At 41.9% G+C, this 11,472-nt stretch overlaps 1 protein-coding gene across 1 annotated transcript in view; it reads left to right on the top strand.

Moving 5' to 3' along the window:
• The first annotated feature begins 5,734 nt into the window (after positions 1-5,734).
• PPP2R5A (protein phosphatase 2 regulatory subunit B'alpha) overlaps positions 5,735-11,472 on the top strand; it is an 81,694-nt gene continuing 75,956 nt past the window's right edge. Inside the window, exon 1 of the mRNA XM_072647883.1 lies at positions 5,735-6,025. Within this exon, the coding sequence (XP_072503984.1) occupies positions 5,818-6,025 (208 nt within the window). The 5' untranslated portion in view covers positions 5,735-5,817. The remainder of the gene's footprint in view (positions 6,026-11,472) is intronic.

Raw genomic sequence — 11,472 nt, 5'->3', positions numbered from 1 at the left:
GGGGGTGAGAAAAAGAAAGAAACAATTATTTAAGTGTATACATGCCAGACACTGTGCTTAACACTTTACAAATATTGTCTCATTTGATCCTCACAACAACCCCGGGAGATAAGCACTATTATTATCTCCATTTTACATTAGAAGAAACTGAGGCAGATAGTTAAGTGACTTGTCTAGGGTTAGTGTTTGAGATAAAATTTGAACTGAGGTCTTCCTTCCTACAGGCCCAGTGCTCTGTTCATGGCCTAACCTTCTACTTTCTCGTGGGAGTTTAAAAATATTATAAAGTACCTGTCATGGGGGAGAGTAGAAGCAAAGAAACTGAACCAAAAGCAGTCTCTTGTTTCAACTGATGCAGGCTCCTGTCTCCTGGTTGTTGTCATGGGATATAGAGACAATCATGATACTTCTTTGTTTATGCCGTATCATACCAAAATGACAAGTGTTTTACAGTACTGGGGCACTATGTAGTGGAAAGCACACCCCAAAGATCCTGTACTGTCAAAAACAGAACAAAGAAGAGTATCTCTGAGCATGCTCCTTGGGATGACTCTTATTACACAAATACTTGCAACTGTTGTCTCCCAGGGTGGTGTTGCAAATCAAATGAGATAGTGTAAAAATGCTTTGTGGCCACAAAGTATTATACAGATTATCGTAGTTGTTCCATTTCCCTATTTTCAATCTGCCACATATACTGAAATATGCTAGAGGTATTTGCCAACTCTAGCATGGCCCTCCTTCCCTCCACCCTACCTGAACTCCTTTTTATTATCAGAATCAGTATCAGATCTAGGGGAAATGTCATGTGTAATGGAAATCACTGAAATACTTCTGTTACAGAAGCAGATATCCTCAAAGTAGACCAAAAAACATGTGGCTGGCTAAATGGGGGAGGGGTGCTGGAGAGTATTTTTCCTTAACGTGCTTACACATGTAGGCACATACACATACCACATTTTCAGTTTTGTCCACAGGGATTATAATTTCCTCTGATGGATAATTACTAATTTATCCAATAGAATCCTGACTTTCTCTGTCTGGAACATACTCTCTTCCTTTAAAATTCTACTTTAAAATCATCTCTTCCAAAAAAGTTTTCCCAGACTAATTCCAACTCATTTCTATTTACTCCAGTTTTTCCAACAACTCCATCCCAACACTTATAAATGTAGCTTTATACATCTGCAACTAGTTATGTACTATATTTGTGTGTTTTCTGTTGTATAACAACTCAGATTAAGACAGTGCTTGAACATTTACAAAGCAATTTCCTCAGAACTACCCTGAAGTAAGTAGAACAAATATAATTTCCCCATTTTAAAAATGAAGAAATTGAAGTTCCAAGATTTTTAGTGACTTGCCTATATTTACACAGCTAGTTAAGTGACAAAAGAAGGATTTAAACCTGGGTTTCTTCTAAGTGCAAGACCAGTTTTCTTTCTACTGAACCATATTCCCTCTCTTAAATATGTTTTGTCTCATATTCTATTTAAGTATAATAAAATTCATGGGCTTAAGAGATCAGAGTTTTTAATAAAAATGAGGTACTAGAGGGGGTAAGTAACTTGGCTAACAGCTAATAAGTGGCAGAACAGGGACTTCTGACTCTTTGTAGAATTCTCCTTCAACTTTGGTGGTATAGGGCTGAAATGGAATCAGCCCCTTACTTTTGTGACCATGAGCAAACCATTTAATCCCTCTGGGTCTCAATTCTCTTATCTATAAGGAGGCTGGAATAAATGGGATCTAAGATCCCTTTGTTCTAAATTCATGACAATGGTTCTTTCTTCATTACCAAAAGATAATATTACATAGCAGTGATCTTGGAACTGGCATAAAATAATATCCAAAAAGCCCTAAATGAAAATAGATATTATAAAGGAGACCAAGAATCAGACATTTTTTAAATTATTAAATACAATGTGTAAGAAATTAGATCATGATAAAGAAAATATGAACATCCTCTAAGACTTCACAGTCTAGAAGGAAAAAATAAAAACTTTAGATCATAGGATTATATGGCTATAGATCATATGGCTTCCTTAATGTATGGGTCTCATTACCATTGTGCTGCAAGTGTTAAGCCTATTTTTCCTGTTGAAGCTGGGTGTATTTGAGGGGAGAGTATGCCCCAGATTTATGGAGTAAATGTTTTGTAGGTATAATTTTACTTTATCTTCTTAGTAAATGCCTTTGGCTAAGAGTTCATTGTATCTACTGGCTTACTGTTTATGGGAAGCATACCAATGGGGGCTCAGAAATTATATTTGTAGGAACAGTCACACATAGGGTTATCCCTAGAATCCAAGATAACAACCACCCTCTAAGGCTCTATTCCTGGAAAGAAAGTGTTAAATTAGGAAGTAGCAAGTGAAAGAACTGAGACATTCAAGTGACTTGTTCAAGGTCTGAAAAATAGTAAGTAACACAGCCAAATTTGAACTCAGGACATCTTATTCTGGATCCAGTGTCTCTTCTACTATATATCCCAAATCTTGATAAATACAACACAAGTCAATTTTTAACTGCTATATGAGTGTGATAGCTGTGTGCAATAGATGGTCATGAAAGGTAGGACTGGGCTCAGTGGGGAAGACATCTTGGAGAGTTTGATCTGGGTCATGAAGAAAAGCAAGCATTTTGAAATACCTCATAAGATCATAGAGTCACAGATCTAGAGTTGGAAGAGATCCTAGAGTCATAGACCAACCTCACTCATCTAACAGATAAAGAAGTTTAAGCCTAGAGAGACTGGCCTAAGATGATACAGGAAAGAGGCATAACTGAGATTTGGTATGAAGAGGAGTAAATAAACATTAAATATCTACTGTGTGCCAGCACTGTGCTAATCACTTTACAGTTATCTTAACCGATCCTTGCAACAACTAGGTTGTGAGGTACTATTATTATCCCCATTTTACATTTGAGGAAACTGAGGTGACAGAGGTTAAATACTCACCAAGGGTTGCAGAACCAGCGTCTGAGAATGGATTAGATCTAGGTCTTTCTGACTCCAGGCACAGCCTTTTATCCACTGTACTATGTGCTGCCTCTGATTTGAACCAAGTCCTCTTGCCTTCAGATTCAGCTCCAATGATGCAGACTGGGGGAGTAAAAGCAGGTTCTAGGCCAAGGATTATTAACTTTTTTTGTATTGTATCCTCTTTGGTGTTGTGGTAAAGACTTTGGACCCTTTTTCACAACAGCATATAACATAGGATCACAAAAGAAACCAAATATATTGAAATGCAAGTATCAAAATATTACAAGAAAAGACAAGTTCACTGACCCTAGGTTAAGAACCCCTATATTGTTGGTGAGTCCTGTTTGATTTGTCATGAGACCATTTGGGGTTTTCTTTGCAAAGATGCTGAAGTGGTTTGCCATTTCCTTTTCCTATTCATTTACAGATGAGGAAACTGAGGCAAACAGGGTTAAGTAACTAGCCCAGGGTCGCACTGCAAGCAAGTGTCCGAGGCCAGGTTTGAATTCAGGTCTTCTTGACTTTAACCCAGTGTTCTATCCACTGCACCACCTAGCTGCCCGTACCTTAAGTAGAAGGAAAATCAGAGGTGGGAAAATCAAGGGTACATTTTGGAAAAGGGAATAGATTGATCTATTTAATGGATGGATCTGTCATATCAGGGGTTCTTAAACTTTTGTGTGTGTGTCATGGAACCCTTTGACAATTTGAGGAGTGAAGCTGTTGCATCCCCTCTTAGAATAAAGGTGATTTTGTGCATAATTGAAGGAAATGCTCAATTTCAGTGAGAGGTTAGTGAAAATAAATGTGCAATTTTTTTCCATCCAAGTTCACAGACTCCTGAAATCTAGACACCTGAGGGAAAGAACCCCTCCCAGGGGAATGATACCACAAGGACTAGAAAGGTCTTTAAAGGTCAGGCTTTGAAGCCCTAGCTAAAGAGTTTGTACCTTATGGAGAAGACAGTTTGGAGAGAAGGTGTAGTGAGCTGGAAGCAAGGTCGGGCCAAGGGTATACGGCAAGTTTGTGAATAAACAGGGCAGTTTTGTGTTTTTAAAAACTCTCTGGTTGGTTAGTATTTGAGGACCTTGAGTTGGGGAAAGAAGGGGAAAACTTCTAGTACGGTCCAAGAGAGCGGTTCGGGGGAGGTCAGCCTGGGGGCTTTTCTGGAAAGATGTGCGGTGGCTTCAGAACCTAGCGCATGTGCTCCTAACGAGCCCGAGAAAGGGGAGGCGCCTGCATTCCCCAACACACATAAAAACTTTGGGGAAGGCTTTTATGTCCAACGCCCGCCCTTAGAAGCCTTCCTTTCCCTCCCCTCGCGTTCCCCCAGGATTCCCCGCAGGCTGTCAATCAGTGCCCGCTCCCGCCCCGACTGGACCGTGAGGCTGCCCTTCTAAGTGACGGATCACCGGGCGTTCTTTCCTCCGGGAGCCCGTCCCTATGGTTGCTGTCAGTCGCTTCAGTCGCTCATTGGCCAGCGGGCCTAGGAGGTGGGCGGGAAGGGGGTGAGGAGAGTGTCCGGCAAAGCCAATCCCCCTACCCCTTTCTAGTCTCCCTGTTCTTTCATTGGCTACCGGAAAATTAACACGCGAACACACGTGTGTATGTGTGTGTATGTGAGTTTGTGTGCGTGTGTGTGTTGGGGGGCGACAGTACCTCCCTTCTCCCGCTCTGGAGTGTTGGTTCCACTGCTATGACGCTGGTAGCGCGCCTCCCTCCCTTCATCGGTCATTGGTTGAGAGAGATGTCCGTCACACAGCGTCCCCTCCCTCTTTCCCCTCCTACCCTGCCCTCCCTAGTCCAGCCTTAGTCTCTTTTCAGCTTTTCTAAGTGCTACCCTAAGCTGTGTGATTGACTGTTAGGCGTGCCCCGCCTCTCTCCAGTGGCTTCGGTTTGCATTGGCGGGTAGCGCCTGTCACTTCTGTTTAGTTCACCACCCCTTTATAGGTTCTATCCCCTATTAGCCCGCTCCCCGCCCCCCACCTCCTGGAGCCTTAATTAGCTTCGCGGTTTTCGTCAGTGACACAAGCTCCTCTTCCTCCTCCTCTTCCCCTCCCCCGCCGTAGGCCCCTCCCTCCGGCCGAGCGAACTCCGGGCTAGGAGCGCGGGCGCGCACACCCTCCCCAGTGTCCGCCACCCTCCCGAGTTGTAGCGGTCGCGGCGCTGCGGGGGTTGGCCGTGGGCTGTGGACCGGCAGGCGGGCGGGGTGGGGGAGGGGGGGTTTGAACTTGGCGGCGCGGAGCGGAGCGGCGGAGAGCTGGGAGCGGCGTGGAGGGTCCGGGAGCGCGGGTCCACCTCCCGCTCGGGGAATGAGGGGCCGCCGCTGAGCAGGAGCGAGGAGACACCGAAGGGGTGGGGGGGAACACCGCGGTAGCGGCGGCGGCAGCAGCAGCTCGGGCCGTGCGGAGCCCCGGGATGGCCGCGGCGGGGGCGCCTCCCGGCAGGAGCACCGGCAGCGGCAATTGAGGCGCTCTCCTGGACGGCTCTCCGAGTCCTCTGCTCCCAGCGCTCCGAGGAACTTCCCTGCAGCTCCGCCCGCAGCCCCCAACTTGGAGCAGCCCGGGAGGAGCGCGTGCGGAGCTGGGAGCCCGGCCCGGGATGGGGCTCTGAAGATCTGGGGGGCAGGCGGAGGGCGGCCGGCCGGCCCGGGGCAGGAGGAGCGAGAAGACAAGGAACGGGGCGCTTAAGCGGCGCGGGAGCCGCTTTCCCTTCTCCCGGGAGCCGAAAGCGGGGAGGGTGCGGGCAGTTAGGGGGAACGGGGCCGGGAGGTGGGGGCTTCCGCTCCTCCTCCTCCTTCTCCTCCTGCCGTGACTGCCGCCGCCGCCTCCATGCAGCGCCAGCCTGAGCTGCCGAGCTCGGCGGCCGCGATGTCGTCGTCGTCCCCGGCCAGCACCGCCATCTCGGCCTCGGAGAAAGTGGACGGCTTCACCCGGAAATCGGTGCGCAAGGCGCTGAGGCAGAAGCGCGCGCAGGGCTCGTCGCAGTTCCGCTGTCAGAGCAACCTGCCCGAGCTGCAGCCCTTGCCCCAGCTCAAAGGTAACCGCAGTCCCCGCCGCCGCTGGCCCCCGGGCCCGGCTCGCCCTTCCTCCTCCTGGACACGGTCACTCCCCCTCCCGCCACCTCCAGCTTGTGCCCGGCTCTCGGGGTGCAGTGCAAGAAGCGTAGGCTTCACTTCCTCGGAGGTGCTGAGATGGTGGTGGTTTTGTCCCTGAATTACCTCCTCCTCCCCATCCAATCTCAGAACCACCCTTGGTATTGAAGGCCTCCGGGGGAGGGGAGTGGGGGGAAAGTTACACCGGCTTTCCCTTTCTCGTCAGCCAGAATTTGCAGCCTCCTGGGTCTCGGTTCCCCTTTTCCACCTGGGACCCCTCGATGGCCAGAGGGTCGGATTTGAACTCAGGTTAAACTTAGGCACACTTCTCCAAAGCTCATCTGCCTCCTTCTTGCTTTAACACCCGCCCCGGTTCCTTCTCCTCTTCCGACTTTAGCTTTCCTCGGGTTTCCTCACTTTTCTCTGCTACTTTAAGCCTTTCCTTTGACTTTTAGGGTAATGAGTAGGCTGGCAACACACACAGACACACACACACACATACACACACACTCACGCACACATAGAGACACACGCAAACTCCCCCTCCCAGTGATTACTCCTAGAGGCCATATTGATGAAGCCTGCTGATGTAAACAGCTGTCCTCCTAGTTGGGCTTTAGGAAATTACTTAGATATTTCAAGTGGAACTTTTCACTGGATAATGCAGAACAAACGCATTTTCCTAACCTGGGGACCAGGAAGACTTTACAACCCCTGTGGGCTCCGAATGCACCGAGGGCAAAATGGGAAAGGCATAATGAAGACAATCCTTTTCAAAGTGCTATGATAATTTTTTCCTGTGAGTGCGTTGTCCCAGTTCTGTAGCTTTTCAGAATGAGAATTCTGAAATACAGCAATTCAGAATGAGATTCTATCCAAAGCTGTGCAGAGGAAATTAGCAATCCCATTGGATTTTCCTCTCACTTTATAAGATTTTGACGGAGTTGTTTCCCCGGTGTTATTGGGAAATACTGTAATTTTCCTCTTTCTTTAACAGAAATACTTTGCGTTTGTATAGTTTTGACATTTAATGGATAAAGATGCTGTCTGAGATTGAAGTGGGATTCCATTTGACAGTTTTAGAAAACTAGTCAATAAAAGATACAAACACTAGCCAGTCACCATGGAAGAAATTCAGTAAAAACTTAGATTTTTTTCAAGGCCTGAAAAATAAAAGGTTCACAGTCATATATTTGACGATGAAATGCACAAAGTACATTTTAAAATCTTTTCTCCCTGCTTTGCCCACTCCTAAAACCAATCTGGGTCCCAGCTGTATGAATCTAGTAGAGACTGAAAGAAGAAGCCCCAAAGAAAACATTTATAGTATATATGAAATCTCTAGAACTGTTTCTGCTTCTTAGGCTCTAAACAGAAGACATTCTTCTAGGAAAAATAAGGCAGGTACTGAATCAGAATCAAACTAAATAGAGGTGGAACTTGTGAAATGTTGCCTCTGCTATCAACTTTAAGCTTACTCCTTAATATGTAATAAAAATTAATTGGAACCTAGATATCCTGGTCACTTGAGTTCAACTCACTAGTAGGCATTGCCAAGAAATATTTGAGAGTGATGTCATTCACATCTATAAGAAACTTGAGTTGTTTGGTCCTTTGTTTAGCCTAAATAATCAAAGTTGTGGTTTTTAAAAAGCCTTTTAATTCTAAATTATTAATTTGATTTGTAGTTAGAAAAAGTATGAAATAGTTTTCATTTCACTGTGTTAAAGGCAAGTTTAAAGTACAGCATAAATTGACTTCAGACTTTTAAGTATTATATCTACTTTTTAACTTAAATAAAAAAAATAAAAATGGAGAATAAAGGCTCTTAATTATCCTGTAAAGTAAGGAACTCTATCTTTATAACTTCCCCCTCCCCCAAACCCTTTCTGCTGTTCATACTGTCCTGAAAGGTAATTGGAGAGATGTTTGCTCCATTTCATCTGATTGGTGCTACCTTACTGCCCAAGGTCAAATGTAAGTGTGTTCTTTATAATGGCATATAGTTTGAACAAGTGGAAAGTTAGTCATTTTATTTAGTGTTTGGTCTTTGTGGAAGGGAACAACAAAATTAGAGTGTTGTAGCGATAAATGTTGCAGTTAATGTATGTTTGGCTCTTGGACTTTTTAGTGAATATCACCTTTTGGAAAACAAACATTCCTTAGAAAAGTGCTATTTATTTAACCAAATGAGCATATGCAAATTTAACCTTTCTTTGCTCTTTTTACACCTATGAGGAAAACTAGGTTAATTTTAATAGAATTTCGAAAGTGCTAGGAAAGCACATTTTAACCGATTGCTTCAATTAGCGTTACTTGTGCTTAATTAATGTGAAAAATTCGTGTATGGCATTGTAGGTACCCAAATACAATATTTTTCCCCATGGTTGAGTGCTACTGATTTTCTCATATGCGTAGATATATTCCTAATAAACAAAGAAAGAGAAGATGGTAGTATATGTGGGAAATTGCATATTCCTCTGTGCCCTCAGATTTTATCCTACTATAAAAGTGAAATAAGTATACATATGCATTCAGAAACTGTCATGTGTTTGTACCAACCTGCTCATGTTACAACTTTGTTCACGTAGGCCCAGTGTTGGCAGGGTGCCAGCTAGCTTTCTCCAGTATACCATGTGCAGGGATTACTTAACCAAATAATCCAATCTTTAGTCTATCTCTATAAGAAGCTCATTTTTGTAAAATGATTTCCATAATGGATTTTGGTGCTTTATGGGGAAAATGTAAGTCTTTAGCAAATCTGTTATCCTGAAGAGTAAGCAAATGTTTAAAAAATAACATGGGGCCTAAAAACCACCACTACTTTGAATTGGTATAGCACTTAACTTTTTTTCAAAACATTTGTTGTTTCACTTGAGCCTCCCAGACACCCTAAATAATAAAATAGGATAAACTTATTCAATTTTACATTGCAATAATACACAATTTTTTTTTGTTTATTTGAATTTACTTCAGGACAAGGTGTAATTAGTTTTCCATGGAAAAAATTCCCCTCTTCTCCCCAACCTAAGAGTAAGGAGCCACTTAAAGTTTTCCATTCTTTATTGCAGACATTGTTATCAGGTATGTTGGGAGATCAACCTTGAGTAGGTATGAAAATATAGCAGACAAATGTCTATATTAACATAAATGTAACTTCCATTAAGGCTGGGATTCTAAACCTTTTGTGTGTCATGGAACCCTTTGATAGTCTCTTGAAGCCTGTAGACCTCCAACTCAGGATATTTTTAAATGATTGAATGAAATGCTGAGTTTTAGTTAGATGTTAGTAAAAATATATAATTTTTTCCCCAATCCCCTGAAATTTATCCAGGGGATGGGTGATTAAGAACCCCTGCTTTAAGTAGACTTGTTATTTTAAAACTTTTACAAAAATATGTTAGGAAATTATTTGCTTTTCAAGAGGATTCACATTGTAATTTATTTAAATAATAAGTTATTTAAATTTGTCATAACTTCTCAAATAAGGATTCAGATTTATGTAATTACTTAAGTCTGGTTAATTTACATAGCTTACCTAGCACTTCTAAAATATGACTTGGATGTACATTGAATTTTTGTAAATCAAATACATTGTCCATACAAATGCCACATTCTTTAGATACATCTGCATAGAAATGAGTAAGGTAAAAAGTAAGCTCATAAAAAGAATGCCACACTTCCAGGCCAAGAAAAAAGCAGGTGAAACTTACGAAAAGCATGGTGACTTAGCACTTGGAGTAGAAGGAAATTGATAAAATAAGAAATTGGACACTGGAGGGTCACTTGCTCTGGTAGAAGTTGGGGATACAGCACCTGCCCAACTATCGATCCGAGACTATATTTTGCCCCTCCCCCCCATCTTGCAGATCAGAGCATTTATTATAATAATGACTATATATGTTCTGCTTACTTTTAGAAAACTTCCAGAAAATGCAGTCTTCCAAGACTGATATTCTTATCACCTGAAATCTGGAAGATTTTCTTAGAATTTTACTGGCAAATATACAACCCACCCTTCCTTCAACTTTTTTCTGAAGTTTTATATAGTCTACTAACCTTAGTTTTATTTCATCCAAATTATTCATTTAAATTACTGTAATGTTAAAGAATAGGAATGTTTACATTTTGTCTGTTTTTTAAAAAATTTTTTTATAAATGGATATATGTGCATATATATATGCACACTCACATGTATACATACATGTTTGTTCTTTAATTTGATCATGTTAGAAGCTTGTTCTTGAAGATCTGCCATGTCCCTAGAACATAGTGGTTTTTGTTTATTAGAATATAGATCTAAAAGTACTCCTAAATATAGTCTTTGTTGCTAGTCTTCACACACAGACTTTTCTATTTAAGTCTTTCGGTCTTGTACATGCCAATTTAGGATCAAATTTCTCTTTTTCCAGTTCATTGCCCTTTCCATTCCTTGATGAGAATTATCTTGTAAATGTCTAATTGAATAGAACAAATCACATTAGAAATAAAAATTTACTTTGAGAAACAGCAGGTTAGCTAGCCTGGGCAGTGAGAGACTTCATTCCTGTCTCTATAAGTTTTCTTTTCTTTTCTTTTTTTTTTGCTTTCCTTCCCCCCCCCCCCCCAAGTGTTTCAATGTCATCTCAGACAAGTTGTCTTTGAACTTCAGCTTCTTCTTCTGAAATTTATCATTCTACTCATCCACCCCCATCCTACCATAGGAGCTAATGTAATGAAGTATTATCATTTTGGGACTGAAATTATTGCTTGCTGACAGGATTTACTTTGATTAATTAAGAATAATGGAGAAACTTGTGGAATTATACTTAATTTTTTATTAGCTTTGAAATGATTTTCAAGTGTATGAGAGAGATAAGGTTCATTATTTCATTTATAGAATAGCTTATGTCCATAACTAAGATATTTTCCTATTGATCTTAACCTCTTTTGACACATATGTCATTTTTTGTTGTTGGTGATTATAGCATATTTGCTGTTTCTATTACTTTTACTATTCTCTACCAAACCTCCTGTATTCCATGTGGTTCATTAGCTACTTACATGCTAGTTTTTGAAATAAGGAGAGCTTTTGCTAGCTCTCAGCTTTGATGTGGTGGAAGTGATCCCAACCCTTGGTTTTGTTTTGTTTTGTTTTGTTTTTTTTGCCTCTACTTCTTAGGGTTTAAGAAAAAAATCCAACTTTTTTTTCATTTGGCAGTCATGTTAGTTATTTTTAGCTCATGAGGTTTGGTAGAGTCAGGGCTAGGAGAGGCCAGATGGTAGAATCTCAACTGACTTCAGCTTTTTTTTTTTTTAAACTATGTAAGGTGCAGTGACTATGGAACTAACTCATTCTCTTGGAATGGAACTGGTTTTTTGTCACATATTCAAAACAATTTTAATATCACAA

This window comes from Notamacropus eugenii, chromosome 2 (assembly GCF_028372415.1).
Source record: "Notamacropus eugenii isolate mMacEug1 chromosome 2, mMacEug1.pri_v2, whole genome shotgun sequence".
In the NCBI taxonomy this organism is placed as follows: domain Eukaryota; kingdom Metazoa; phylum Chordata; class Mammalia; order Diprotodontia; family Macropodidae; genus Notamacropus; species Notamacropus eugenii.
This window is presented reverse-complemented; position numbering and strand designations above follow the sequence as displayed.